General features: G+C 37.2%; 1 protein-coding gene across 9 annotated transcripts in view; it reads left to right on the forward strand.

The window, feature by feature from the left end:
• Positions 1-18,762, forward strand: part of ZMYND8 (zinc finger MYND-type containing 8) — a 105,808-nt gene that overhangs the window by 33,755 nt on the left and 53,291 nt on the right. For 8 of the 9 annotated variants that reach the window (XM_034787150.1, XM_034787153.1, XM_034787149.1 and 5 more), the window contains 8 exons: positions 4,183-4,331; positions 9,026-9,244; positions 10,126-10,239; positions 13,329-13,421; positions 14,513-14,600; positions 15,279-15,334; positions 16,370-16,447; positions 17,679-17,794. In XM_034787150.1, coding sequence (XP_034643041.1) covers positions 4,183-4,331; positions 9,026-9,244; positions 10,126-10,239; positions 13,329-13,421; positions 14,513-14,600; positions 15,279-15,334; positions 16,370-16,447; positions 17,679-17,794 — 913 coding nt within the window. The remainder of the gene's footprint in view (positions 1-4,182; positions 4,332-9,025; positions 9,245-10,125; positions 10,240-13,328; positions 13,422-14,512; positions 14,601-15,278; positions 15,335-16,369; positions 16,448-17,678; positions 17,795-18,762) is intronic. The other variant, XM_034787152.1, reaches the window with a different exon arrangement.

Genomic DNA, 18,762 nt, shown 5'->3' on the forward strand with positions numbered 1-18,762 from the left:
CCCCCCAGTCTCCTGCACACCGCGAAACAGCTGTTCACGGTGGGCAGGAGGGGGGGAGGCAGAATGGAAAGTGATGATCTGTGAAGCCCGCCGGGAGGCACTGGAGGGGATGGGGGGGAGCTGATAGGGGGGCTGCCGGTGGGTGCTCCAGCCCCGGAACACCCACGGAGTCAGCGCCTATGCTGCAAGACACTTCTCAGTATTCACTAAAGAATATTCTCAGGTGTTGTCTACACAAGAAAGTTGCACTGGTTTAAATTAAATTGATTTTTAAAACAGTTTAGTTAAACCAATGCAAATCCTTGTGTGGTCATTCTTATTTTGCTGATTAAAGTAGCTGATTAAGAGTTAGCTTAACCCTATTCTTAGTCAATTTAAACCAGTTTTATTTAGTTTTTTGTTTAAATGGACTAGGAATGTATTTAAACTAAACCCAAATAAACCACTCTTAAATCAGAAGTGATCTCACAGCCTTTTGCACTAGTTTAAAATAATATCTTTAATTAAACCAGTGCAACTGTCTCATGTAGATAGGGCCTCAGATGAATAGTCCTCTGAAAGTGCCTTTTCTTGGTTGAACCTTCCTTCATCTGATTTTCTTGTTTTTGTGTGCAGTGGTTTTATTTTAAATTGTTACTTTATTTCATCATATTGTTGATTGATAATCACTGGCTAGAGATGTGCTGCAGTGCTTGTGGGCCTCCTGGGAGATGCCATACAGCACTGTATCTGTCCTGAGAAATAACTGCCTTGTCTAGAAAATTCCAGATAATCACTTTCTGTTGTACTGCCTCTAACATTAGAAGACATATTTAAAATATTTTACTGGAAGTTCCAACAATTAACTGCCACCATCCTCTTCGTTCTCAGTCGATCAGCCTATCATAATTACTGTTGTATGATTGACCGCAGCTGAGAAGAGTTCATTGCTAATTGGGGTAGATTCTGTTGGTGTTTTCATAAATATGTTTGGGCTAGCACAAGTACCTTCTTAGCTGAAAGTTTCTCTTTTCCATAATTGTTTATATTCTTCTCCAAGCCTGTGATTTGCCTGCATTCTCCAAATACATCCCAATATCATAGACTTACTTTCTACTGGCAGTACAGTCCTTTCTTGAGCATTTCCTGAACTTGCACAAGGAGCAAACTTAATTGCTTCAGCCTCTGAGTATTTATTTTCTCAAGCTGTTGGTTTCCTGAGACCAGCAGCTGTGTGAAGATTCTGCACGTATTTTTGACTGGGCTAGTGGCCAAGAATGTTCGGTTACATGAGCAACAGTCTGTAACTTTCTGGGCAGATGACTTTTGTAGCTGGTTGGACACCATTCTACTTTTTCTATCTAGTCTGATTGCTGATGGCTGTATAAAACACACCATCTCTGTCAATGACATTTAGAAAATTAAATGCGCAAACATACGTTAGTCTTTTGACAGTGATCTGCACTGTTGTGGCAGACCAAGATTTAATTCCCAGTATCAAACTTAGGCCTTAATGTCTCCAGGAGGCTTTTTTACACTGCTGTAAGTTCATCAGTGAAAATCCCCTAGTGTATACATGCTGCACCAGAGCAGTGCAACTACACTAGTGCAGTGAAACCCAGCATATTATTATTATTGTATTGCCATAGTGCATAGGAGCCCCCTCCATGCTCCAAGACCCCATTGTGCTAGGCATTCTACTAGCACAGAATAAAAAGACTGTCCTGGACAAGATGTTACGAGAAGATAGTGCTGTGGAACTAGTCCATTCTGCCTCAGGTTGTGGGAGAAAGAGTACCTTGTGTCTCAACAGGTTACATCTTTAGAAATGTAAAGGTAGATATTGATGAGCTAGGAAGGAGATCTTACCTTCCCCTGGGAGGATAGTGGCTGCAACACATACCCTCGTTTACACTAGCTATACTGGCAAATCTTCATAATGGAGATCAGGCTTATCCTGGCAAAAATATTTTTTAAATATAGCAAAACTTTTTAAGAATAGACCAGGTCCTACTATGGTGGATGTTAAGGGGAGGGTATGTGTGTGTGTGTGCATATGTGATGCAGGAAGAGGATGGATGGACTTGCTGATGAACAGTAAAGAATTCATTTTGTCCTGCCACTTCAGTATGAACTCTGAAGTGATGTGCAATTTAATATGAATCTGTGTAACTCTGTTGCTGCTCTCTGGATCTAAACAGGTCTCACAATACAGCTTAGTTAAGAGTGCTATATCTTTTGGGATGTTTTGTAAATCAGCATGGTTAGGCCATGTCTACACTACAGCCTCTAAGGAGGCACAGTTGTGGTGCATAATGTAGACCCTTCCTAAGTTTTTCTGTTGTTGCAGTTAATCTACCTCTCTGAGAGGTGGTACCTAGGTCAATGGAAGAATTCTTCCTTCGACCTTCTCGCATCTACACCAGGGGTTAGGTCAGTGGTTCTTAAACCTTTTTACTGGTGACCCCTTTCACATAGCAAATCTCTGAGTGCAACCCCCCCCCTTACAAATTAAAAACACTTTTTTATATACTTAACACCATTATTAATGCTGGAGGCAAAGCAGGGCTTGGGATGGAGGCTGACAGCTTGCGACCCCTCCCCCCCCATGTAATAACCTCATGACCCCCGAGGGGTCCCGACCCCCAGTTTGAGAACCCCTGGGTTAGGTCAACCTAACCACAGTAATCAGGACACAAGGTTTTTCACAGCCCTGAGCTACATAGTTAGGTCCATCTAATTTTTAAGTGTAGACCAGCCTCAGTTTGTCAGGCATTTGTTTGAAGGGGAGAAGTGACTGAAGAGACCCATGGGAAAAGTCCCCCGATCTTTTTTTTTTAATCTGTTTTGTTTCAGACTTTTACTGCTTTGTTTGTTCATTTAAAAAGTTTAAGGAAAATTTAAGCAGGTGTTAAATTAAGCCTATTAAATAATTAGCATTCACCTTTGGTTTGTCAAGACTTATTCAGTGAGAGCTTATTGTCTACTACAGGTGATTATTTAATTGGGCCTTCTAAAATATGGCAGTAAATTCTTTGTAATCCAGCCAAACTTTCCATGTTCATTAGAAATCAATTCAATTTGGTAACAAGAAAAAAAAATCAAAAACACTCAAATATTGTGTTTCCTCCTGTATCTTTTGACTCACTGTCAGTCCTTTCTCACAAGAGAAGTTTAAATAGAGGTTAACCTTTTCTTGACCATAAAAAATTCCTCTTAAAGATCTTAATCAAACACAAAAATTGAGTCCAAGAATAAAAATGTTGTTAAATGCAAAATTTATAATAGGTCCTTTGAAGATCTCAAACCTATTACCTAATTTTTCAGTGGGGAACAGATAATGCTTAAAATCCTGGTTGGAGGCTTCATTTGTTGGTGGTTGGTTAGTTTGTTTTTTTTATGGGAGAAAGAAGGCTGACTTGATGGGTGTTCATTGAAGCAAGCTGGTCAAGCTGTTTTTTGAGGCTGAATCTCTCTTCCCAATCCCTTCACATTTTTGCTTGGTTTTCACAGGATACAGGGATCAACAAGGATCTTGTGTTGTTAAAAAATCATGTTTGAAAAAGTTTTGAAATCTTGAAATGACGTGCTGTAAAAGTACAAATATTACTATTTTGGGGGCATATTTATAATATATCTTGGGGACCAAAGAGAGAGACAAGTGAAATTTTCCTAGATCAAAAATGTCAAAGGTTTATTGAAATAAAGGGAAGAAAATCTGGATTGCTCATTTACCTCATATTAATTTGTGGCTCCTATATTCCCCTCCTTCAGCTTTGTAGCCTCTGGTTCCCACTGTGTTACTTGACATATTGCCATCAAGAATTACAAATATTGTTGTATCTTTGCTTCTTAAATTTAAGGTATAACCCTAGTAAAGAACTGTCCACTGCTAAGCTTCATCACTGTATCCTGTATGCTTCAGAATTACTCATGAAAACAAGAAAAGTTTATTTTAAATTTAAACCTGAGTGTAAGCTGAGAGCTTTCTAACAGCATGTATGGGCATTGCATAGCTATGTCCCAGCTACCAGTTTTATCAACTACTGGTTGAAAAGAGATTGAGAAATAGTGCTCTATTCAGTGAAACAGTAAAGAAATGCAGACTGCAGAGCTATGTAGGCCTTGATTGGATGCATTTTCAGCAGACATTTCAGGAAGTATATTATGGACTCTTTAATTGTGTTATCGTATTTGTTATAGATCCTGGCTCTGCCGAACGCACAGCACAAAAGAGGAAGTTTCCCAGCCCTCCACACTCTTCCAATGGCCACTCCCCCCAAGATGCATCTACAAGCCCTATTAAAAAGAAAAAGAAACCTGGCCTATTGAACAGTAACAATAAAGAGCAGGTAATGGAACTCATTGTCTTAATGTGATAGTAGCACATGAAATAATTAAGGATGTAATGAGAATGAATCTGGAGCGTTCTCCTCTTTACTCAGTTTCATATTGTACTGCAGATCTCCATTAGCTGATTGTGGTGAATGGACAAGATAGCTTAATAGGCCTTTGTCTTCCCTAATACCTGTGAAAACAAGGGGCACTCTGTGAAGCCAAAACATAGGAAATTTAAACTAAATCAAATGAAATGCTACTTTTCTTAGCATATTGCCAACATCTGAACTTCTGAGCAAAAGAAGTTATTGAGGAATATATTCTAAATTATATTAATTAATTTAGCTAGATCTTTTAAAAGGACAAAATTTATTCATAACAGTATTTGTCATCATTAATATGGAAATAGTATCAGGAAAATCAAAACTCAGGTCGGAGAAGGATTTCCCCTCCCCCTTACCCCTGTTACAAGCATTAACAAGTATCTATGTGCTTTATAAGCACCTGGTGGTGAATTTTTCCCCTGAATCACTGGATAGTGGCCATTGCCTAAATCAAACCAGATGAATCAAAGGGTCACACTCCTTGTGGGTATTTTTATTTTCTGTGTCCAGGTGAAATTACAGGTGCACCATATAATACTGTTCAGAGTTTACCTGACCTGCTGGAACAAATTCAGAAGCTGGTTTGAGCACCCTCTGAAAAACTGGGCTTCTGTGCACTATCTCCTTATTAAAGTTCCATTAAGGCTGTCAATTAATCGCAGTTAAGTCAAGCGATTAACGGAAAGCAAATTAACTAGATTTAAAAAATTAATCGTGATCACAGTTTTAATCACATTGTTAAAAAATAAGAGAATAGCCATTTAAATTTATTATAAATATTTTTGGATGTTTTTCTACATTTTCAAATATATTGATTTCATTTACAACACAGAATACTATTTTTTATTACAAATATTTGGACTGTAAAAAAGATAAAAGAAATAGGATTTTTCAATTCACGTCATACTAGTATTATAGTGCAATCTCTTGTGAAAATGTAACTTAAAAATGTAACTTTATTTTTTACATAACTGCATTCAAAAACAAAACAATGTAAAACTTCAGAGCCTACAAGTCCACTCAATCCTACTTATTGTTCAGCCAATCGCTAAGACAAACAAGTTTGTTTACATGTGTGGGAGATAATGTTGCCTGCTTCTTATTTACAGTGTCACCTGAAAGTGAAAACAGGCATTCTCGTGGCACTGTTGTAGCTAGCGTTGTAAGATATTTATGTGCCAGATATGCCAAACATTTGTATGCCCCTTCATGCTTCTACCACCATTCCAGGGGACATGCTTCCATGCAGATGACGCTTATTTGTGTTAGGGCAATCTTGGATGATGACCCAACATATGTTGTTTGATTTAAGAACACTTTCACCGCAGATTTGACAAAACACAAAGAAGGTACCAATATGAGACTTCTAAAGATAGCTACAGCACTCAACCCAAGGTTTAAGACTCTCAAGTGCCTTCCAAAATCTGAGAGGTCTGAGGTGTGGAACATACTGTCAGAAGTCTTAAAAGAGCAACTCCAATGTGGAAACTACAGAACATGAACCACCAAAAAAAGAATATAAACCTTTTGTTTGTGGCATCTGACTCAGATGATGAAAATGAATGTGCAGTGACCCACACTGATTTGAATAATTATCGAGCAGAACCCGTCATCAGTACTGTACACTTTGTATTCTGCGTTGTAACTGAAATCAATATATTTGAAAATATAGAGAAAACACAAAAATATTTAAATAAATAGTATTCTGTTGTTGTTTAACAGTGTGATTTAAAATTGCAATTAGGGCAATTTTTTAAAATCTTGCGATTGATCATGGTTAATTTTTTTAGTCATTTGACAGCCCTAAATTCCATTTTAAATATTAAATGCTTTATTTTTTAATTTTTACTTTCTCATGCCAAAGAATCACTTCGCATTATCTGCAAGCAACTAATGAGAATTTGTTTTCTAAAGCAGTTGAGTCCAAAAGCCATCCTGAAATTAATGGGCATTCTTGATTTCTTTCGTGTTTTTGATAAGACAAAACTGGGGGTTTGTAGTGAATCTGTTGGCCTTATTGCTGAGCCACTCTGAAAGTGGACTGTTTACCATGTAAATTGACCGCCTGTCCTATTAACCCTTAAAGGTAATCTGAAGACTGGTGTAGAAATTTGTTTTATACCATTTTTGGTATGTACAAAGAAATGTACAATGAAAGCTGAGAGTGTGTTGAATTTTAAGTGGTCCTTTTCAGCGTGATGCCAATGTGTGTTAGAATAAAATCTATGGAATATTCTGTTTTTCTAAAAGATACATGCTAGGAAAGTGTTGTGGCCTGTGTTACGCAGGAGGTCACACTAAATGATCCTAGTGGTCCCTTCTGGCCGTGAGATCTATGAATCTGTAACCAAAGAGTTATGGAGTCAGAGAATATGTATAAAACATGTTGAAAAATTAGAATTCTTAACTAGACAGTTATCACATAAGCCTTCTTGGCTGCAGCTCATTTTCCTAACTAGCAGTAACTCTTTTTCACACAAGTGGGTAAAGCATCATATTGATTTCTCCAAATCCATTTGTAAATATTACTGTAGTTTTCTTTAGTTTGCTATTTTATTAGTCATCTCATGTTAACTTAATATAAATACAGACTTCAGGCAATAAGCCCTTTTTAAAACCAAGAGACTATCTACTCGAGCCTGACTTGACTAGCTGGGAGAGCATGGGGAGCTGCTGCTGCAACTCATAGAGAAAACAAAGTTTTACATTAAAATTCAGCATTGAACAAAGTAGTATCAGAACATTTTGCTATGGTCAGAAACCAAGTGTGAGGATGTCCTTTTTTAGGCAAATGAATCTGTCACTTTCAGTCCTTCAGGCCCTTTTTTTGAGCCCCATGAATGTATCTCGCTGGTCAGCTCAGCTGCTCAGCCTGGCTCAAAGGAAGTGAGGTGATGAATGTTTAAAAGACACCAGCACCATCATGCGAACATTTAGTTGCCCATGACTTCTAGGAAACTGAAACTCTTTTATTTAGAAACAGTTATGACCATTTTCTTATGTCTTCCTCCGGTGTGGATTTCTAAGGAAGTTTTTATGAAAACAGTGTCTTTGCTTAGGAAATTTATCTGCTGCTTATTCCCCAAGTGAAGTCATAAGATATTTGAAATTATGTTGGGAATTTGCACTGATTTCAACTGCTGCTGGTCTGTACTCAGAGTAGCTGGATGGGTGAAAACCCCAAGTGTACACTAGAAAAACTGTAATTTGCAGCCATGCATCCTTGCTCAAGTACTGGGTATGTTTTAGCAGTGCAAATTACAGCTTTCCTTTTTGCACTTGGGGTTTTCACTCTCACAGTTACATTTGTAGTTTGTTACAATTTCAACAACTGATAGCCAATTCCTAGTATATATAAGGCCTTATACAGTATCTCTAATCCCACATGATTTCAGAAGTCTTTACTAGTATATGTATTACATATGCATAACCTTTAATGTTATATTACTATAAATAAAAGCATGCGAGCAGGGGGATCCACTTCATCCATCTCTATAGTGGAAACACACAGTACCTGTTTAGCAGTGCAGAGCAGTGCTGCATATCACTGAGATGAGTACTACCAGATGTAATTGAAATCTCAGGTGAACATAATATCAGCCAAACTGGAACTTGACTAGGATAGTATTGTTAAAACCCCTACTGTTGCCAAAAGTGCTGTGGGATATTTAGAGGCTAAAAGTGATCTGGAAAAAAAGCAGCTTCAGCTGGAATGACATAGAGGGAAGAGTATTGCTTCCTGCACCACCTACTTTGTCCTCTATTCAGCTATGTAGCTTTAGAAATCTAACAAGATCACAATCTGAGTTGATGAGACTGATGGACTTCGTGATATTAGTCATGTCCAGAGCAACCAGTTATGATGCCACAATATTATGGTTTGACGTTAAATGAGGAATAATAGTAAATAAACTCTGTCTAAAATTAGGATAACTTTTTTCAAATTATTCCTAATAATTAATGAAGGTGGAAAAGAATAGAAAATTAAGTGCCATCAGTGGGATAATTCCTAATGGAATATTCTTTTCAATTTTCCAGGGAGTGTTAGCAGCTCTTCAACAAAGGACTAGTACATTTAGGGAGCCTGGGGTCAGTTTGGCTCTACCAGGCATGCTTTTTGAAATGCTGTTGATGATAATTTTGCCCTGGCCTTTCATTTATAGTTAAGGGGAGTTTTGTGCAAACAGTTCTCAGCAACAGTGCGAATTCCTACTGTAGGCAAAGCTGTGGAGATTGCAAGTCTTAGCTTGCACTGCTCCCTATTGGGGAACCTATCACCTTTACAGGGCACATCTCTGTATTGAATATGAGGGTATCTACAAGTCTTGTTACTGGATTATGTCTCCTACACACTGTATCCTTGTTTCCCCCTATCTCCCCAATTTGTATTCAGTGTGAGTCACTAGTGTGCATATCAGTACAGAGTAAACCTATTTACATATATCCATTCTGCATTTAATGAGATAATGTACCTGCACAAATGCTAAATGAGCTCTGTAAACTGCTGTTTGTTTTTTATTATGAATATTGTTATTTTTTTATTACTTATTTGAAAATACAGATTTGTTTTGAAACCAAACCTGTCTTTCTTGCCTACATTTCAGTCAGAACTAAGACATGGTCCGTTTTACTATATGAAGCAGCCACTCACCACAGACCCTGTTGATGTTGTACCACAGGATGGACGGAATGATTTCTATTGCTGGGTTTGTCATCGGGAAGGCCAAGTCCTCTGCTGTGAACTCTGTCCTCGGGTTTATCATGCTAAGTGTCTGAAACTGACAGCGGAACCAGAGGGTGATTGGTTTTGCCCAGAATGTGAGGTTAGTTTGATATAAGGACCTGTGTATGTGTCTCTTGTTCTTGAGATTCGAGGAAAATTGTCACAGAACCAGAATTAGTTTTCCTTTTACTCTGTTTGGACTTTTGTTATTGTGACTGCACCTTGGAAAAGGTAGTAGAAGGGGTAGTACAGAGACCCTTCTGTTGTCTTGGGTATCTAGATAACATTTGTTTTCTAACCCTGAATCTTCAACTTCCTTTGTTTTCCCATCTGGAGAGAACGCTATATTGCAAAGAATGATCACTTTGTCAAGAACCTCTAATTCTGCAATGTTTGGCTAATTTAACTTGTGCTCCTTCTGTTAGTAAGCAGATCAGCTCTACGGGAATGCGTAAAAAATTGCTCTGTAGGGCCTACAGAGCAGTGGGTATTAATATTATTTCTTGAGAGGAATAAGTAAATATTTACCCATACATTTTCAGTGATTCTTGGGAACAGAACTGCACATTGTCTCATTATTTCAAGATTCGTAAATCCCACATACCGATTTGAGTATTTATTGGATTAGGCCTAGATAATTTTCTCAATTATTCATATCATAATTCCATAGTCAAATTTGGGAATTGAAGTACTCCATATTCACTTTAATAATAATAATAATAATAATAATGTAGTAGAAAATGGATATAATTTTCTTGACTTTTTAAAAAGTTTTATAATATATTCATATTATATACTGAGTAAAAGAAATATCTGAGGAATAAGTTATATTTGTTGTGTTACGCTATCAGCACTGTTGTATTTTCATAGGATAGCTATTACCACCCACTTGAATAATGAAGGGACATTTTAATGTAAAATAATCATGAAAAACAGTCAAGAAATGTTTTCTGATTAAATATTTGTAATTTTAATTTGTAGAAAATTACTGTAGCAGAATGCATAGAAACGCAGAGTAAAGCTATGACAATGCTCACCATTGAACAGCTATCATACTTGCTCAAGTTTGCACTACAGAAAATGAAACAGCCAGGGGTAAGGAAAATATTTTTTACATTAGACTCGCATGTATAATTTAATGCTATATAGTTTGTTTCCTTTTGTTGATCTTGGTCATGGCATAGCTTATTGTATATTTGATCTCGAGCTAGTTAGTTGCCCACATATATCTGTAGTTGTTGATGGCAAACAGCAATGTAATTTATTATGGTGCTGCGTAATCTGTTGGTATGCATGTAAAATGAAAGGTTTCCTGGTATCAGTGTAGACCGCATCAGTGTTAGCACAGGTTTGGATGATAACGCTGTTCTTCTGCTTAATTATTTTATTTGTAGTCTTTGATATTCACAGTAGAGTCTGAATGATCAAAAACCTCACACTGTGTGTAAGGGGTAGGCCCAATTTTATAGATCATTTTATAGATGGAGAAACTGAGGCTCAGAATGTTTAGGTGACTGTTCCCATATCACCCAGGAAACCTGTGATAGAAATGGGTGCAGAACCTAGATCTCATGAGTCCCAGTCAAGTTCAGCAGGCTAAAGTTTTACTGTTGCTGTATGAGATTCAGGGATTAATTGAGGAATAAATTTAAGGAAGAATTAAGCTAGCAGTTTAACAATATTTAGAGTAGATATAATGAATAATAAATAGAAAATAAAAGTCAACACTTCCCCACTCAACAAAGGTCAATGAGAAATTTTCCTTGGTGTGTTGAGGTCCTAAGCCACGAATTTCTACACAGTCAAAGCTTGCTGCTTCTTTTTTTAGCAGCAAAATTGTGCGCTTGAATGTTTCTCCAGGGCTAGAGGGAAGGAATCCTTTCTATCTATTCACTAGCAGCATTGCTGCTAGATGGCTACAACTGTAGCTAGAGACGTGGCCTAACCACAAAGTTGCATTGATTTAATTAAAAGGGTGGTGGTACGTTGGTTTATACCTGCTTTGTATTGGTTTAATTCGCAACTTTTCTTTATATGTGCAAGATAAATTTAGGGTCTAGAGTAGTCTCTACAGAGGCATGTTTCTACACAATCTTGCACTTGTTTAGTTAAACCAGTGTGGATCCCTGTGTGGACAGACGTATATTAGTTTAAAACTTTTATCAGTTTAGCTTGCTCCTGTAAATTTACAGAGGAAGCTGAGATGGGGGGGGGGGGGGGGGTTATGGAGCAGAAGGTGACTCCATGTCATGCTTAATCTTTGCCTGATCCTGGGGTCTGGCCAGGGGATTATTCAGAAACTGACAGAAGTCAGAGCAGCTTTAGAATTGTGCTTGGCTGCCTTTGGCTCCAAGGAGCTACTCTAACAGCCAGAGATTACCAAATTGCAAGTGTGGTCCAGCCATGCTCCCATTTTCCCAGCCATTTCTTCTGTTCTGTGCCAGCAGTACACCACCTGTTGATGGAATCCTCAGAAGGCTGATTAAGATGGCTCTGATATGCAGGAGTCTGTCTCGGCGTCTGTCTTAGTTTTGTCCCTCCATTGCTGTAGGTCTGGAACTTTTAGGAGGATTCAGTTGTCACCTTCATCCCACTCTCCCTCTGTAAGCCTGTGTGGACTTCAAGGACTAGTGATAAAGAAGTAAATCTGACTAGGATCTTCTAGATGATTTGTGAAGGATTGTTTCAAATCCTTTGTTAATAAACTGCCTTCCATTCCCATTCCTACACAGATGATACTATAGAGACAGAAACTCAGAAAATGACTCTGGGTCCACAGTATTACAGTAAGAAGTTATGTTATGAAAACAAGAGTTTGAGTCATTGGCTTTTACCAATTCTGATCTCTTTTATATAAATACTTAAGCAAAATAGTAACAGCAGTTTCTAGGAAGACCAGCATCTTGAGTATTGTTGAGTTTTGTCCTTTGAAAATCTTCTAACTCTGGTGTTGTAAATCTTGTGCTATTATAATGAGCTATTAGAAATTCTAACTGCTGCTTTTCAGAAGCAAAGTTGCATTGTTTGTTTACAAAAGAGTATGCCAAGAATTATTATCTATGTGAAAATGCAGTTAGAAAGATGTTGCTTAATGAATATATTTGGGGTATTTCCTCCTTCAGGCTTGTGATTAAAACCTGTCAATCATAGTATTTTTAAATTGAAGCTGATTATCTCTGGAATATTATAGTCCATATATTCCAGAAAAATATGGTACTATGTGCCTTTTTTTACAACAAAATTCTTTCTTTCTTTCTTTCTTTCTTTCTTTCTTCCCCCACCACACACCTCTACCTCTATATATATATCCTAATCAGGATGATCCAATCTAGAGATTTTTGCCCTTATTAAACAGAATTCACTTTAAAATAAAATGTTATTTTGTACCTGACAAAATTCTCCTATTGGTTCCCTGTTCCTGTAATTCAGTCACAGGAAACCAGTTGGTTCATGAAATAATTCAAGGTAACGCAAATCTGTCTGAATTTCTCCCTCTTCCCTGCAAACTAGGATAAAATTTGGCAGATGGAGACATACAGAGCCAGCAAGTTTCTGAGGGATTTTGTAGGACTGTGAGGTTGAAGTGGGCTAGCTGTAAACAGCATTTAATAAGGGAGAATTAAAACAGTTCTGCTTTGCTAAGCCATCTTTGATAAAGGTATTTTGAGGAGAAATGAAGCACTGTCAGAGTGTGAGTGTCAGAAAGACCAGAAATCCTTCAGGTATCTCAGTTGAGCAGAATTACTGTCATAGTTGTGCAACAATCTTTATATTGGGTTAAATTTGTTTCTTCCCCCATTAAGTGGTTTGTACTATACATAACATCAGTCTATCCAAAAAAAGCCTGATGGAAAAATATAATGTCAGATACTTCCTAATTGTTTTTAGAAAAGCATAAATTGGAGGCCTTATGCTCTTATAGCTGTTTCTAAAAAATGATTTAAATCCAGGCCTGTGGCTACCAGAGGCTGAACATACCATGAAATGAACCCTTTCAGCCCATTCTGTTCTGTTGTAGCCTTTTTCTTCTTCATTAATTGTATTATCAGTAGTTCCAAAGAAGGACTTTTGCTCAGACCTCCCAGTTGTAAGTAGGTTTAGAACAGGAATTGCAGATGTTGGGCTGGTGAAGCTGTTTGGTATTGGTAATGTGTGGTTTGCTTGGTTTTTTTCCTTTTTAACAGACAGAGCCATTTCAAAAGCCAGTTTCACTGGATCAACACCCAGATTATGCAGAATATATCTTTCATCCAATGGACCTTTGTACATTAGAAAAGGTTGGTTTGCAGCAAGGGGTAGAAGCTTTATTTTAAAATTCAGTTACTTTAGTTGGGAGTGTTTTAGTTTTTTATACTGTTTATAAGTATTTTGGTACTGATTTGCGTTAATAATACCTGTTTCTAAAATCAGTGTAATACCATTTTAATGTTTAATTAATCCTCCTGCTCTTACTGAGTCCTGGACTCACTTTTATGGGTAAATCTGCAAATAGTCTTTACTGTACCTGAGCTCAGCTTGTTCCCAGAGGAGAAAGAAGGCTGCCAAGGAATCAGTCATGACCCCCTGATTCTCAGTCAGTTGGCTCCATCATAAGTTAAAGTTTCAGAAGTTCAGCTTTAATTTATGCCACAGAGGTGAGATTCCTCAAGGTTTTTACACCAGTGTAGAATTGAACATGGCAGAGTCCGCTCCACCATGCCCTTTATTTGCCATGACACACTCCCTCCCTTCTTGTTGGTAGTAGAATGGAGTGAGGTAGTGGTTTTCTGGCTCAGAGGGTGGTAGATCTACCTCCAACTATTTTCTTTTGGCAGACATTTCCCCCTATACATGGTGAATTCTCCAGCACACATCTCTGTCTGCTTTAATTTCACTTTGTACCATGCGTAGACCAGGGAATCCAAACCATTGTATTGTATTAGGTATGCTATAACATGGCCCCTATCTTTTAAAACTCTCTTGACCCATTAACCCAGTAATTGCAGTAATGTAAAGTGAAAATGGGGGAGTAGAGGAAACTGGAGACTGAATTTTCTGCATACAGATGTATACCATATACACGCCATACCAGGGAATTACCCATTTTTTAAAAATTTGAAAGAATTATTGAATGCCTCCTATACATTTTTTTAATTATGTGAAGTACATTTTGATAGTGAATGTACTTTTGGAGTAGTAAAAAATTACATGGGGTATATTCTGATTCTGAAAACAGTTCTTGCATATATAACAACCATATGATTAATTGTGTGCACTAACATTTATTAATTGGGTGGTTGATAGGAAAAATAGTTTAAAAAGGGGGATGTCCTTTACATTGGAAAATGATCTCTGCTTCCTCATATATTTCTGATGTTCTTCTTTGCAGAATGTTAAAAAGAAAATGTATGGTTGCACTGAAGCATTTTTGGCTGATGCCAAATGGATTTTGCACAATTGCATTATTTACAATGGGGGTAAGTGTGTGCTTGCTTCCAGGAAATTAAAATTGTGAAAAGAACTGTAATAGTAGAGCAGTTTCTAGATTCATAGTTGGTGAATGCTGATAATATCTACCTATTAATTACTCTAGTGCCTAAAGAAATAGAGTATGTTTGGAGAACTGTCACAGGCACAAAGCTGCCTGTGTTCATCTCACCAACGGTCCTAACTTTAAAATGTGTGGTCTTCAGTGGCATGCAGAATGGGGAGTGCTTTGTAAAAGCTTTATTTGAGGAAACTATATTTCATGTATCTGTTAAAAGAAGCGCCTCAACAATACAGTTGCACTGCTATTTAACAACCTCCATGCAAATGCAGGAACAGACAAGAGAGAATTCCAGACTGAAACTTGACTCTGTGTGATACCCCTCAGAATCGTCCCAATGCAAACTGACTGGGAAGGGGTATTAAGAGAAAATCTTTCACATAGCTATTGCCATGTTATGCATGGGATTAAAGAGGAAATGATAGTTTATTGCTTTCACAAGCACTACATTTATACAGACTTTAAAATGCTTTTTTAGATGTTTTTCCTTTCAAATGGATCTCATTTACCTGAATATTGAACTTTTTTAGAAAGAAAATGTAAATTTTAATCTAATTTTAGGACAACAATCATTTTAGTTGATCCTCTTTCCTTGTCGTTCCCTTAGGAAATCACAAATTGACACAAACAGCAAAAGTCATAATCAAAATCTGTGAACATGAGGTACGTGTTCCCCAGTTAATTTAATTTTTCTGGCTGTATCAATTAAAATGTAAAAGACATTTTTATAGATTCATGTGTGAAGTATAAAATGTTTTATTTAATCATAGTTTCAGTCTTTAAGTATGATAGTCTTAAACTTGCTGGATTAAATTTGCTAGTCTTAAACTTGCTAGTCAGATGTGTAAATGGTCATTTGCAATTGCATTAATGCAGTGGCAGTTCTGAAAGTCTGGGCCTGAGCATTTGGCACTAGAAAGTTAAAACTGACTTTTGTAAACGTAATTTATTTGACCCATAGCAGTTGCAAATTGTCTAATGATCTGACCCTTTGTATCGAAACTCACCGATTTCTACACCTCTGGGTCATCCCATAAGTGCCCCCAATTCTTATAAAGAAGTTCTGAAAATTTGGTGATTCTGAATAATACAAATTAAAAGCGTGGTGGCTGATCTTCTTGTAATTCTCCATTTGTTTATTTAAAAAAACCTTTTACATGAGGAATAAAGTATTTTATATGTGATTATGAATGAAGTGTCTTCTCTCCTTCTCAAACTAAGATTTTATTTTTGTCACTGAGACACAACAGTTATAAAATATAATCTAAATTGTGATCTATTATGTGATCATTTATTTTACCAACAATAGGATACACCTATGATGGGTAGAGAAGTATTACATTTTACTTTAACAATGGTAAATTTTTCATCATTTTAGTTTAAAAAAGAAGTATATGCAGCTTAATCATGCTGATTCATCTGTCCTGAATAATACCTCATCAGAATCCTTCAGTGTATCTTTCACATGTAAAATGTTCTGTCTGATGTTCCCAACAACCAAATATGGGGAAGAGCAAATGCTTCTCAAAACCATGTTGTAATGACTTGGCAAAAAGTATAATTATCTACAAAGTGATCTGTGGCTGCACATTTTCCTCCTAGTGATAGCAGGATCCTAGACAGAATAGAATAATAATGTTTTAATCACAGCTTAGATTGTTTTGAACTCTGCAGTAGCTGTTCACTTTCTTGTTGCAGATGAATGAAATCGAAGTGTGTCCAGAATGTTATTTAGCTGCTTGCCAAAAACGAGAGAACTGGTTTTGTGAGCCTTGTGTAAGTCAAAGATTTTTGTAGTTTAACACTTTTCTTAAGCAAAAAAGTTACCATTAAGTGTGTATGAATATATTGTTTCTTGTGCCCCTCATTTTAAATCAGTGAGTGGTTATGGATCTGGACCAAGGGAAAAAGTTTAAAAAGCTGCTTATTGTGGCTGCAATGGATATGAAAAGTCAAAAGTTGAGTTACTTAGTGTGCTCTTTTGCACATCCATGGTCTTCATAGTGGGTCCAAATGGATTTCTCGGTTCTGGGGAACAAACACGGAAGTTAGGGATTTTGCTAAACATATCTTAATGTTATCAGAGTGTTTGACTGTTGTACTGTGCACTGTTACAAAGGATATGTACAGTCTGATGATTACAGATGGTGTTGACATCTAGTACTGGATGATGGAAGCGTTTTAAAATTTACTTGTCTCCTGCTTATTTCCCGGGCCCCCAAAGAAAATATCCTTATTCTTAGGTCATCTGTGCTTACATGTGACACTTGGAAGCAGGGTAGGATTTTTAATATGTGAATGTGCATTTCTGGGCTTGAAAATGTAGCTTGCACATCTTCTGATGATGACATTTTAAATATCATACCAGGTATGCATAACCTATAACAGACATATATTAAGACACAACTTCTCAAGCAGAAACCGATAATCCAAGAGCCTGACCCTTCAAGCCGTCTGCATGCAGAAGTCTCCTGGCTTCAGGGGAAATGAGAGCTTGCAAGACCAGGCTCATACTTAGACAGAGTGCAACAAACATTTAGGACAGGGAAAGGGAAAAAGAAAGCTATCAGAACATCCAATTTGAATATGTAGAAGTGCTGGTGCTTTTTCAAAGAACTGCTGCTTACAATATTTTGATGGGTTTACTGTGGTTTCTTGTAAGTACATATTGTATTCGGTTGACATTTTAGATTTTTTAAAATTATAATTATCATTATTATAAAGGCTAATTTCTAATGGTTGGGCTATGCATAAACCTAAAAGCTGCATAATAATGTACAGTTTGCAGAATAGTGATTGATTAATTCATGGAAATAATCATTGGGTAATAAGCTCTTCCAGACAGGGATTGTATCTTCCTTCTTATTTGGAAAGTGCCTTATGCATTGTGGGCCTTGTTGCAATCTAAATAATGAATAAAATGAAAAACCACTCTGTGTGTCAGAAATTGGAAAATAATATATTGCTTACAATATTTTCTCACTGTGTGCTGTGCATCTTCCTCTAGAGCAATCCCCACCCTTTGGTCTGGGCTAAACTCAAAGGCTTTCCATTCTGGCCTGCTAAAGCACTGAGGGATAAAGATGGGCAAGTCGATGCCCGTTTCTTTGGCCAACACGACAGGTGGGAATTCAATCAAAATGTGTGAATTGGCTGTGCTTTCTAAATTGTGATAATTCTACACTGTCAGAAGTTGTTTACACTATCCTGTCTTTGAATGTTTAGATAGTACTGTTCCGGCTATTACCATCAATGTATTTATCTGATCTAATCTATCTAAATGTTTTTAAATTAATGTTTTGCCACATATTAAAATGAGGAGATATCTTTCATATCCATGTCCTTAGTAAATTGTTAAGATGATGGTTTTGTATGGCTGAAAAACCATGGATGTTAGAGATGGAAAAGTATCAGGGGGTAGCCGTGTTAGTCTGTATCTACAAAAACAACAAGGAGTCTGGTGGCACCTTAAAGACTAACAGATTTATTTGGGCATAAGCTTTCGTGGGTAAAAACCTCACTTCTTCAGATGCATAGAGTGAAAGTTACAGATGCAGGCATTATATACTGACACATGGAGAAACACCATTAATCTGGGCTTGAATAGGGACTGGGAGTGGCTGGCTCATTACAGAAGCAGCTTTTCCTCTCCTGGAATTGACACCTTCTCATCTATTATTGGGAGTGGACTACATCCATCCTGATTGAATTGGCCCTGTCAACGCTGGTTCTCCACTTGCGGAGTAACTTCCTGCTCTCCATGTGTCAGTATATAATGCCTGCATCTGTAACTTTCACTCTATGCATCTGAAGAAGTGAGGTTTTTGCCCACGAAAGCTTATGCCCAAATAAATCTGTTAGTCTTTAAGGTGGCACCAGGCTCCTTGTTGTTTTTAGAGATGGAAAAGGCCTTTAAAGTGGCTGTGTCCATTCTCTGGCCAGTGTAAAAATAAATACATCATTTTGGATGAAAAATTCACGTTGTAAAATGTAGTATCCTCATTTGAAATGCCAGTTTTGCTCCAGAGAGAGTTTGGTTAATTCATTTCACTTAGCCTGGTCAGAGCTCTACTAGATAGAGGATACAGTAA

Source organism: Trachemys scripta, chromosome 12, assembly GCF_013100865.1.
Source record: "Trachemys scripta elegans isolate TJP31775 chromosome 12, CAS_Tse_1.0, whole genome shotgun sequence".
Classification (NCBI taxonomy): Eukaryota; Metazoa; Chordata; order Testudines; family Emydidae; genus Trachemys; species Trachemys scripta.